Source organism: Erinaceus europaeus, chromosome 19, assembly GCF_950295315.1.
Source record: "Erinaceus europaeus chromosome 19, mEriEur2.1, whole genome shotgun sequence".
NCBI classification, from domain to species: Eukaryota; Metazoa; Chordata; class Mammalia; order Eulipotyphla; family Erinaceidae; genus Erinaceus; species Erinaceus europaeus.
The window spans coordinates 48,772,220-48,784,301 of record NC_080180.1 but is presented as its reverse complement, the minus strand read 5'-3'; the positions used below and the strand labels follow the sequence as shown (position 1 = coordinate 48,784,301).

At 42.1% G+C, this 12,082-nt stretch overlaps 1 protein-coding gene across 3 annotated transcripts in view; it reads left to right on the top strand.

Annotated features, from left to right (window-relative positions):
- Positions 1-12,082, top strand: part of LOC107522863 (uncharacterized) — a 66,078-nt gene that overhangs the window by 46,377 nt on the left and 7,619 nt on the right. For all 3 annotated transcript variants that reach the window (XM_060178922.1, XM_060178920.1, XM_060178921.1), the window contains exon 14: positions 9,918-9,957. In XM_060178922.1, the coding sequence (XP_060034905.1) occupies positions 9,918-9,957 (40 nt within the window). The remainder of the gene's footprint in view (positions 1-9,917; positions 9,958-12,082) is intronic.

The following is a 12,082-nucleotide window of genomic DNA, read 5'->3' as shown; positions in this document are numbered from 1 at the left end:
ATAATAAGAATATCAGCATCTAGTCTTCAGTGTGCATTTCACCTTGTCTCTTATCCCCAAAGTGTATTTCTGCCCACATAGTCTAAAGGGAAAGATTGAAGGTTTTTTTTTTCTTTTTTCTTTTTCAAATGAACTTGACAGATTTTGAAGTGCCCATCAGTAGGAAGGTTCATGTTGCCATTTATCAGAGCTTTTCTTATCTTTCTAGGTTTCCATTTTAGATGTACACATCAGTGTATAGTATCTTACTAAGTCTGCATCCAAAGCTTATATCCCTGTTGTATTTTATTCACTCCCACAACTTGAGCAGGATTCTTCTACTACACATATCACCCACCTTTCTGTTCTCTATTTTCCATAAGTATTGTGAGTGTGTGTGTGTGTGTGAGTGAGTGAGTGAGTGTGTGTGTCTGAGTGTGTGTGTGTGTGTGTGTGTGTGTGAAAGAGAGAGAGAGCACAAAAGGATAGCTATACTATCTTTCCCACTAGAGCATCTTCATTTAAAGTCTACACAAGTAATTTTTATCAACTGGCACTAAAAACTGAATAAAGTGTCTACTCTGTGGAGATGTTAGAATTGTTAATAAAGTCTAACTTGATGAGGGAAGGGGGAACACATTTCAAATAGAAGTTAAGCTTTTCATAGAGTGGAAGATACTAATGATTAATGTCTGCTGGGTAGAGGAAATATTGGGTTTTCCTAAACAGAATACAAACACGACTCCTTATCAGAAACTGGAATTCTAAAATATCATGGGAGCCAACATGTAAATAAAAGACTTGATAAAGAAATGAAACTTGTACATGGAGGCTGTTTGCCAGGAAGAGGATTGAGGATTTTCAAATATCCGGAAGTCCCCCTCAAATTAGCTCCTTTTAACGTTCCTACAGATTTAACTTGTTCATAAATAAAAGGAGTGCAACTTGGCTAAGTTGATGGACCGAGTTGCTATTGTACAAAAGTGCATGGTATGTTTCCTTCTTGCCAGAAGACGTGGGTGGCTGCCATGTTGTCCTGGACTGCCCACTATCAATTGAGCCCAGGCAGATCCTCATGAGAACTGAGATCTCCACGGTCCCAACACACTTGGCTATGTCAGCCACAGCAGCCCGGGCTGCTCAAACTACCTGGAGATGAGCCCACTCAGCACAGGATGTGAGTACTCCCCATGCGTCAGTGGGCGTCCAGGATTTGAATTGTTCCTACTTAGACAAACACAGTCATGACGCTCGCTGCATGGAGACAGATACATCTCACTGCCCTGTGTGCAGAGATCTCTCTTGGGTGGGATGTATTGGTACTGACTCTGGCTGATTCTAAAATTGTCTGCTGACTCTGCCGCTATTTGAATAGCCAGGCTAGCCTGAAGCAACCCCATGACTCTCCAATGACCTTTCCTTTCCTTTTTTTTTTTTTTATTTAAAAATAAGACCCTGGGGAATGAATTGTGGGCCTGTGACATACTGCTGAGCAGCCTACCCAGCCCATTATATATATATAGGCTTAAAAGGGAGGGAGAGAGAGAAGAGAGAGAGGGACAGTTACCAAAGTCTGCTTGTTTCACAGGTTCGTTTATCTGCCTGCAGGACTCTGGGACTTCGTCATTATTTCTTTTCCTTTCCTTTCCTTTCTTTTTCTTTTAATTCAAATATTTTTGTGAGACCCGCCACAGCCCTGGCCACCATCTCTGTGGCACCAGGATTTGAAACTTGTATGAGTTAAGTCATGGGTTTGACCGGCTGAGGTCTCTATCAGCCCGAATATATATATGTATATATATAATGTATATATTAAATTAATTATTTAATTTATCCCACCATTCGCATCACCAAAGGCCTGTGTCCCCACCCCACCCCTATAGATAACCACTGTATTTCCACCACAGTCTCAAAAATAGGTTACCATTTTGTTTGAGTCACATTTGTATATTCCATTATCTATGTTCCACATGAGTGAAACCATTCTGGAGTTGTCCTTCACCTCCTTACTTGCTTAGCTGAGCATCATCTTCTCCAGTTGCATCTATTTTATCCCAAAGGACACAATATCATCCCTTTTCATTGCTGCATAGTACTCTGTTGAGTATATGTCCCATAAATTTTTGATCTAGTCATCTGTTGAAAGGTATTTTGGTTGTTTTCAGGTGTTTTCTCTTGTGAATAATTAATTCAAATAATTTTATTGGGAATCAATGGCATGCAGCACAGTTGTTAGCGTGTGAGTACAGTTTCTCATCTCCCCATGATAGGTATCTGAAAAACACCCTCACTCCCAACTTAGGTCCTTTCCACTATCATGCCACAGGACCCCAATTCCCTCTCTACCTGCTTCCCTCTCCTTCCCCAGAGTTCTTTGCTGTGGTGTACTGCATGATTTCACAGCCTCTCTTTCTGCATTACGTCCCCTCTCCAGTCACTGTCCACCGGTGCTTTTGCTTCAGATTTCACTGAGAAAATAAAAGCAGTAGAAGAAAATTCCCTAATCCAGCCAGTTTTATAGCTACAAACCTGCCCGAATCGAGACCCTTAGCACCATTGCCCTCCTTTTAAAAATAAGAAAAGAAAATAAGATAGTTCATAAAAATATGAACTATCCCGACTCTGAGTCAGACTTGTAACCTCATACCAGGTTCCATCCCCTCTTTGCTACTCTAGAATGTTAGGCTAGGAATTCTTTTTCTTCCTGCATCTTAATTTTTTTCTGTCACCTGGAAACATGTTTTAATATCTCCCATCAGAAAAACAGTAATAGAAGTCTTCCCATGATCATTTCTTTATGTATTTCACATTTTGAAATCCCCGCTATGTCATCAGGCGTTTCACCCAATTGTGAAACTTTACTTCCTTTGAACTCACACCAGTTCCACTTTTTTTTTTGCCTCCAAGGTTATTATTGGGGTTCAGTGCCTGCACTACTAATCCACTGCTCCTGGTAGACATTTTTCCCATTTTGTTGCCCTTATTGTTGTCATTGCTGTTGTTGTTGGATAGGACAGAGAGAAATGGAGAGAGGAGGGGAAGACAGAGGGGGAGAGAAAGAAGCACCTGCAGACCTGCTTCACCGCCTGTGAAGCGACTCCCCTGCAGGTGGGGAGCCGGGGGCTCAAACCGGAATCCTTACACTGGTCCTTGTGCTTTGAATCATGTGCACTTAACCCTCTGTACTACCTCCCGGCCTCCAGTTCCACTTTCATCCCCACACTGGATGGGAACTACTGTTTTCAGAGTCTATGGCTTCTCATCTTAATATCTAAAAACATCTGTAATGTTTTGGTGGGAGATAAACTCAATGGGTAGAACTAATATTCCTGTGGGTTTTGATTGTCTGTACTCCCACTTTCAGGAAATATAGTTTTATTTATTTAGGAATTAGTGAAAATAAATGTTTTTTGGGGCAGGGGGTAGCATACTGGGTTAAGTGCACATAGTACCAAGTGCAAAGTTTGAGCCTCCAGCTCTTCACTGCAGGGTCTTCCTTTCATAGGCAGTGAATTCAGCAGGTCTACAGGTATCTTTTTTCTCTCTCCTCACTTTTCTCTTCCTCCTCAATTTCTCTGTATCTATCAAAAGGAAAAATAAAGCAAAGTATTTAGAAACACTATGTTAGTTCATAGTTGTACATTTAATCACACTTCAATATTAAAATTTTGCTCGACCCTATATGACATTTCCTTAGTTGAGAATGACCCCTCCCTCCCTCCCTCCCTTCTTTCTTTCTTTCTTTCTTCCTTCCTTCTTTCCTCCCTCGCTCCCTTCCTTCCTTTCTTTGTGACACATTCACAAAAGCCTTAGAAAATTGAGCGATTTAATGTTGTTTTCCTGAAAATTTGATCTTATTTTCAGTGAAGGAACCATTCTAAAAATACAAAAACAAGGATAAAGATGGAGCTGTGGTCAGCTACGGCTCTTTCTAAAGTTTAAGCTCCAGGCCTCAAGGAACAATGTTTTTGTAGTGAAGTCTGATTCACTTTGAACTCTTTTGGAGAACTTTAAAATAGTTTGCTGTTTAGTATGTAAAGGGCTTTCATGCCTGAGACTCTGAGGTCCCAGGTTCAATCCCTAATACCACTATAGGCCAGAGCTGAGCAATGCTCTCGTCTTTCTTTTTTTTATATATATATAATTTTTAAAAAATATTTATTTATTCCCTTTTGTTGCCCTTGTTGTTTTATTGTTGTTGGTATTAATGTCATTGTTGTTGGATAGGACAGAGAGAAATGGAGAGAGGAGGGGAAGACAGAGAGTGGGAGAGAAAGATAGACACTTGCAGACCTGCTTCACTGCTTGTGAAGCGACTCCCCTGCAGGTGGGAGCCAGGGGCTTGAACTGGGATCCTTATGCCGGTCCTTGTGCTTCACGCCGTGTGTGCTTAGCCCGCTGCACTACCGCCCAACTCCCTGCTCTTGTCTTTCTCTGTGTGTGTCTTCTTTTACCTTTATTTCTCTCTCTCATTAAAATATTAATACTATATTTTAAATAAATAAAAATGGCTTGCTGTTTTTGCATGTCAGTATCTAAATAAGTACAGCATAAGAAGGCCTAGTATATTTGATATATTCCCAACAGTAGCCTTAGATTCTGATACTCTGGGTCACGTCCAATTATAATAAATTGGTGAAATGCTGTCAGTGAATAATGTGCTTTTAGAGAAACAGGACTTTTTATTTTTAAGAGAGAACACTGCAGGCTGGGAACATAGTGTAATGTTTATGCAGAAAGTCATTAAGACCTAAAGCTCCCAAGTCCCAGGTTCAAGTCCCAGCACCACCATAAGCCAGATATGAACAGTGCTTTGTGGTGCTTATTGTTAGCTACTACAAGTTTCCTTTTTAATAAAAAGTACTAGAGACTAGGAAGCAGGAAGCCTCTCTTGCCTCGATTTCTTCCCTAGAGTTAGAAATCACAATGCTATCACTGCTCCCTCCCATTACAGTCACTTCTGCCATCCTGTACCAAACTCCATTCTCTTCTGCTGTCCTCTTGCCTGATGGGTGTGAGAAGTCTCTAACTTGCTGCAGCCACTGTCTTTGCAGCTTCCGGCATATGCTTGCTCTCAATAGAGTGATCTCCCCACTGCCCTCAGGGCATAATACAAAGTCCTTGCATGGCCACAGAACCTCACCTGCAGTTCTGGCCCACCCATTGCCCTCACCTCCTATCTCTCACCCTTCATTCCTTGAACATGCCAATCAGGCCTCTACTTTCTGCTGATATCGCTGGAGAGCTCAAACCAAACATCTCAGCACTTAGAGACTTCCCCAGAGAAGCCAACCTTCCACACCCCAGCTGAAATAGCATCTCCCCTGGATGCTCTCCAGCCTCTTACCCCCCTTCTATCATAATACTGGCCCATCTGCAGTGACATTAGTTACTTGTAATGTCTTCCTTGTCTTTCACTTCTACAATACAAGCTTTCAGAGCAGTTGTCAGTACCAGCTCTCCGAGAGTAGTGCCTGGCTGGTCATAGATGCTTGAGACATTGTGCTCAATGAGTGGACAAGTGAAGTAGGTTCAAATAATAGCAGGAAAACTCAGAAAAATGAAACCAAGTGGATCCTCTCCTTTGTCATGATTTGAATTTATAATTTTACATCCTTCCTCTTTGGTGTGATGGCTCCTAGGGTGAAATAATTTCATACAATTCATTATCCTGATATAGATTGGTAACATTTTAAAGAATCAAATATCTTGCAAGGAGAAACAGATACGAGTGTCTCAAAAATACTAGTTATGAGGTTAAACAATAAACTGATAGGAATAATTGAGCTCTTTAAAAAAATATGTACTTATTGGATAGAGACAAAGAGAAATCAATAGGGAAGGAGGGAAGGTGGGAGGGAGTGAGCGGGAGAGACAGAGAGAGAGAGTTGGAGCACTGCTTCAGCACTTAAGAAGCTTCCCCCCATGTAGGTGGGAACTAGGGGCTTGAACCTTGCATATTGTAACATGTGCACTCTACCAGGTGTGCCATCATCTGGCCCCAAGTCAGCTTTTCTTTTTAGACCCAGCACCTTAGCAACATTTGACAGGCTCATTTCTCACCTTATTTTAGATACAGAGAAAGAAGTGAATTGGCGCTACACTCATACTGGATATCAGCTTTAGATATAAATTCTTATTAATAATCTATGTTAAGCTTGTGTATATCAAACTCCATTGTGTATATTTTGGGCTGTTAGAAATACTCTAAATATAGAGACCAGGTAGTGGCATATCCAGTAGAGGGCCCATGTTACCATGCACAAGGGCCTGGGTTCAAGTCCCAGGTCCCTACCTGTGTGGAGGGAGGCTTGATAAGAGGTGGAGCTCTGTTACAGGTATATCTCTTCATCTCTGTCTCTAGCTCCCCACCATCAGCCTTTGTCAAAAGAAAAACAATGGCTACTGGGGCTGGGTGGTGGTGCACCTGGTTGAGTGCGCATGTTAAAATGCACAAGGACCAGGGTCGAGCCCCTTGTCCCTACCTGACAGGGGAAAGCTTTGCAAGTGGTGAAGCAGTGCTGCAAGTCTGTCTGTCCCTATAGCTATCTATCTTTCTTTCTGCCTATCTATCTATCTCCCTCTTCCCTCCCCACTTCTGGCTGTCTGTATAATAAAGAAGAAGAATTAAAAAATGGCTACTGGGAAAAAGTGGTAGAGTTGTGCAGGTACTGAGCCCCAGCAACAACAAAATAATAATAATACTTTAAATTCTATTTTGTCATCTTCACTTTTCTTCATTACCTGTTAACAATCATAAAGTCCCATGAGACTTAGAGGATAGGAGTGTAAATAAGGACTTACTTCTGGAAGTTTAAGCAGAATTCGGTCACTATAGAAGTTCTCACTAGTAGCAAAAGAATACAACAACCCTCTGTTGACCTTTGTTTCACATGAATATGACCGGAGTTTGACACTGAATTGACAGATGGTTAAGGCAGCTTGAGATTTCAAAATGCTTGGGTATTATATAAATATTATGACTGACCTATTAAGTGTGTTGGAACACACTTTCAGAAAGGTCCTTGGTTTAATAGTTTGTTACGTTCTCCCCTTTGCTTGGGTGGAAATATCCCTCTGCTTCTGATAAAGGAAATAGAATAATGAAAAACATGTAGTTGAAGTCAGTGGAACCAAGACTGAAAGTTACCGGGAATGGAGATTCCTGCTCTGCACACAGATCTAGGGTCCAGATTCCTGCAGTTAAGGACAAAAGTGGCTCCAGATTAATTTTCCAGAGCAAGATGTCAAGTGTAATGATATGTTGAAGGTACATCACTAGGCAGTAATCAAAAATAAAGTTAAAATGCATTATTAGGGCTGAGGAGGTGACACACCAGGTAGAGTGTATGCCTTGTCATGGGTTGGAGCCCCAGTGCCACATAGGAGGTGCCACAGCAGTGGGGAAAACACTGGTACTGTGATGTCTCTCTGTTTCCCTACTGAATAATAATAATAATGCAACTCAGGAGTGGGATTAATCTCCTATGTACAAGACCCAATTTTCTTTTCCTTTTTAAAATGATTTTTAATTTTATTTTATATTGCAGAGAAATTGAGAGGGGAGGAGGAGATAGGGAAAGAGGAACAGAAACAGCTGCAGCAATGCTTCACCATTGGTGAAGCTTCTCCCCTGCAGGTGGGCTCCAGGGGCCTGAACCAAAGTCTTTTCACATAATAACATGCCCACTCGGCTGGCTGTACCACTGCCTGGCTCCTCCCTTCTTTTTAAAACAGGACATGTACTGGCAAGGGAGATTCTCAAATGGCCAAGGCTACATAATGGGCAGGCCATTGCTGTGTTTCTTTCCCATAATAATCCAAAGGGCACTACTACCATCAAGCCTCTCCTCCTTAAAGTTATTTTATTTATTTTTTTTTTCTTTCCTCCTCCAGGGTTATTGCTGGGCTCGGTGCCTGCACCATGAATCCACCGCTCCTGGAGGCCATTTTTTCCCCCTTTTGTTGCCCTTGTTGTTGTAGCCTCGCTGCGGCTATCATTATTGCCATTGTTGATGTCGTTTGTTGTTGGATAGGACAGAGAGAAATGGAGAGAGGAGGGGAAAACAGAGAGGGGGAGAGAAAGATAGACACCTGCAGACATGCTTCACCGCCTGTGAAGCGACCTCCCTGCAGGTGGGGAGCCGGGGGCTCGAACCGGGATCCTTACGCTGGTCCTTGTTCTTTGAGCCACATGCGCTTAACCCACTGTGCCACCACCCGACCCCCTTAGCTTTTAAGACCTTACAAACTACTGTGTGTTGTAGCCATTATGTCATAGAACAGGGAGCCTTCGTTGCCATTTTCTCTAGGCAGAAAGATCTCGGGATAATAGAATTGAGAGACTTGAAGGCAAGAAATATAAACAGAAGTCAGATTGATGGTGTTTGTTAATAGACAGAGCATATTAAGATTATCAGCAGTAAAAAAATAAAAATTATCAGCAGGGCAGAGTTCATGCAGAAGTTTTCCCATGCGGCTTGCAGCATTTCGAAAATGCATGAGCATCTGTTAGTGAAGAATTCGTCTGGGGAAGTGAAGCCTGCCCAGGGCCGTGTGACTGCATGAGAGGGAGGGCGGACTTGAGGGGCTAGGAGAGGCCACTCCAGCCTGTAGCAGACAGGTGAGTGAAAGAAGGGAAAGGGCATGGCTGGCACAGGCTGAGAGGAGTGTCTTTATTTCTCTCCTTACTTTTTAATCTTTAAAAACGTAGTGCAGGGGCCAGGCAGTGGAGCACCTGGTAGAGCACACACATTACCATACACAAAGACCTGAGTTCAAGCCCCTGGTCCCCACATGCAGGGGAAGCTTCATGAGTGGTGAAGCAGTGCTGCAGGTGTCTCTCTTTCTCTATCTCCACCTTCCCTTTCAATTTTTCTCTTGTCTAATCAAATAAAAGAAGGAAAAGGGAAACTGGAGGAAATGGCCACTGGGAATGCTGCATTTGTCATGCATGCACTGAGCCCCTGTGATCATCCTGGGAGCAATATAAAATAAAATAAATTAAAAGGTCGTGCATGCCAGGGAGATAGCACAGAAGTTTGCACAACCATAAGCCAGAGCTGAGCAGCCCTCTTTTAAATTGAAGGAGGTGGAGGAGGAGGAGAGAAGTAACAATGCATGTACAATTCTTATAGTGTTGCGTGTATACACCTAATAAACAGTCAACATATGCTAATAAGCTAATTCTTAATTGTTTTCTAACATTATTCTCTTTGCCATAACTTTGAGACATTTTTTGTTTGTCTTTTACCCATGGTTGGTAATTCAACTTGCTAGATTACATAGGTTTTGTTTGTTTGTTTGTTTGTTTTTCTCTTTCTTGTGTTTACTAAATTATAAATCCACTAGAGCGTGTGATTGGGCACAGAAAAGGAAGAATTGTTTTGTTTTGTTTTTTTCTACTCTGCCTCAAATCTAAAAGTTCGGTTTAAGCAGATGTCTAAGAATTCTAGTTCCATTATGATTTTTGGAACAGACTTCCTCAAAAAAAAAAAAAAAAAAAACCAGGAAAAGATTTCCTACAGTGAATGTTAATATTTGTTGTTGTTGTCGGCTGTTAAAATAGTTAACTCTATGAATTAAATATTTCAGTTAGAAGACTCTATCAACCAATTACAATTTGCTTCAATAGATGTTACAATCAATTGCTTTCATTCTCACTGCTTTGCTTTCTCAGCTGTGGTAACTGCTGGAAGTTAGCCCATAAAAATTACAATTGTTGAACTCTTTCTGCATGTCCTGATTCCTACTTATGAATTCTGGACCTTGTTTTAATCTGTATTTTCTGAACAGTAAATAGTACTCTGTGTTAGAAATTTGATCCTCTGCTATTGTGAACCAATGTATATAATAATTTCATAGTGTAATAATTTCTCAAATTCTTATAGCATAAGAAGGACATTGTTTTAGTTATGTTCTTTTTTTTTTTTTTCTAGCACCTGGCTTGACAGCAGCAGTGGGAGGTCGTCCAAAAGTGTAAGTTTCCTGATTACATATCAGAGTTAATTTTTTTTTTCTCCATCAGCCTAGTTTTCTGAAGAATAGTGAGAGTAGAACAGTTAAAGAATCAGAGATGTGTCTCAATAATAATAATAATAATAATAATAACTACTATTATTATTTAGAGAGATAGAGAGAAATTGAGGGGGTAGTGCAAAGTGCAAGGACCAGCGAAAGGATCCCGGTTTGAGCCCCCGGCTCCCCACCTGCAGGGGAGTCGCTTCACAGGCAGTGAAGCAGGTCTGCAGGTGTCTATCTTTCTCTCTTCCTCTCTGTCTCCCCATCTTTCTCGATTTCTCTCTGTCCTATCCAATAACAACAACATCATCCACAACAACAATAATAACTACAACAATAGAACAACAAGGGCAACAAAAGGGAATAAATAAGTAAATATTTTTTAAAAATTGAGGAGTAGAGAAAACAGAGAGAAAGACACCTGCAGCACTGTTCTACCACACACAAAGCTTCCACCCTATGGGTTCTCCTCTAGGATTCAGGGATTTGAACCCAGATCCAAGAGCATGGGAGTGCATGCCAGGCCCCTTCTCCTGGTGCATATTTTTTTTCTTTTCAGTTGCCACCAGGGTTATTGCTGGGGCTCATTGTCAGTGGCCTTTTTCCCCTCCCTCCCACTCCCATCTATTTTATTTGATAGGACAGAGAGAAATTAAGAGGGAGAGAAAGATAAATACCTGCAGACCTGCTTCACCCACTTGTGAAGTGACTCCCCTGCGGGTGGGGGGAGTGGGATCCCCTAACCCAGTCCTTGTACATGATAATGTGTGCATTCAGCCAAGTGTGCCAGCACCCAGCCGCCTCCTGGTACATCTTGTTGATGAAACTCCCCTGGGAATGACAGACAGCCTGCCCTGGCTCTTGTACCATAAGCTACCTTATCTGAGAATGACCTATGCTGACTAATCTTGGATGAATCAGACAGATGAACTGAGTGATCCCTGGGGTTAAAGTCCTCATGAGATAAGTGGCTTCCCTAGAGACTAGAAGGAAATTGAGTGCACTTGCTTTTCCAGCGACTCATGGACAATAGGGAAATTCAATGTATTGACCAAAGGACTTACTTTAAGGCTTTGCATAATGCAGTTCGGGGGTAGTAGGCACCTCATGTTGGTTGATGCTTCTCCTGCCAGAATCCTTAATTCTGCTCTCTTGATAAATTCTGTCTGGACAATGGAGAACAAGCAGATCTGTGCATGTCAGTGAATTTTCTAGCTGCTTTCTGCTCTAGTCTTTTGAGATAAGCTATGATATGTCGGAGGCTTGAATTCCAAGGTGCATTTGTTTGCTTTATCAGGAATGAATGAGTTATCTTTATGTCTGAGGTTAGATGAAGCTGGTCCAGAGTATCTGTTCTGATTATTCTTCTTTATTCCTTCATGAACCCTCTGGAAGATGGGCATCACTCCCACCACACCTTGAGACTGTCCTTGTCTTGGTGGTCAGTCACCTTGATTTTGCATGTCATGATTGCCTTCCTTGGACTCTGAACATGATCTGACACCATTGATCATTTGTCCTTTTTAAAAATGCATTCTCTTGGGGGTCGGGCGGTGGCGCAGTGGGTTAGGCGCATGTGGCACAAAGCACAGGGACCGGCATAAGGATCCCAGTTCGAGCCCCCGGCTCCCCACCTGCAGGGGAGTCACTTCACAGGCGGTGAAGCAGGTCTGCAGGTGTCTATCTTTCTCTCCCCCTCTCTGTCTTCTCCTCCTCTCTCCATTTCTCTCTGTCCTATCCAACAATGAACAACATCAATAATGGCAATGATAGTGACCACAGCGAGGTTGCAACAACAAGGGCAACAAAAAGGGGGGAAAATGGCCTCCAGGAGCAGTGGATTCATGGTGCAGGCACCGAGCCCAGCAATAACCCTGGAGGAAAAAAAATGCATTCTCTTTTTAAAACATTTTATTTAATTATTTATTACTGGGTAGAGACAGATAAATTTAAAGGAGGGAGAGATAGAGTGGGAAAGAGACAGAGAGACACCTGCAGCCCTGCTTCACCATGCTAAAAGCTTTCCCCCTCGCAGGCAGGGACAAGGGGCTCCAACCTTGTGCTCTGTAATATGTACACTTAA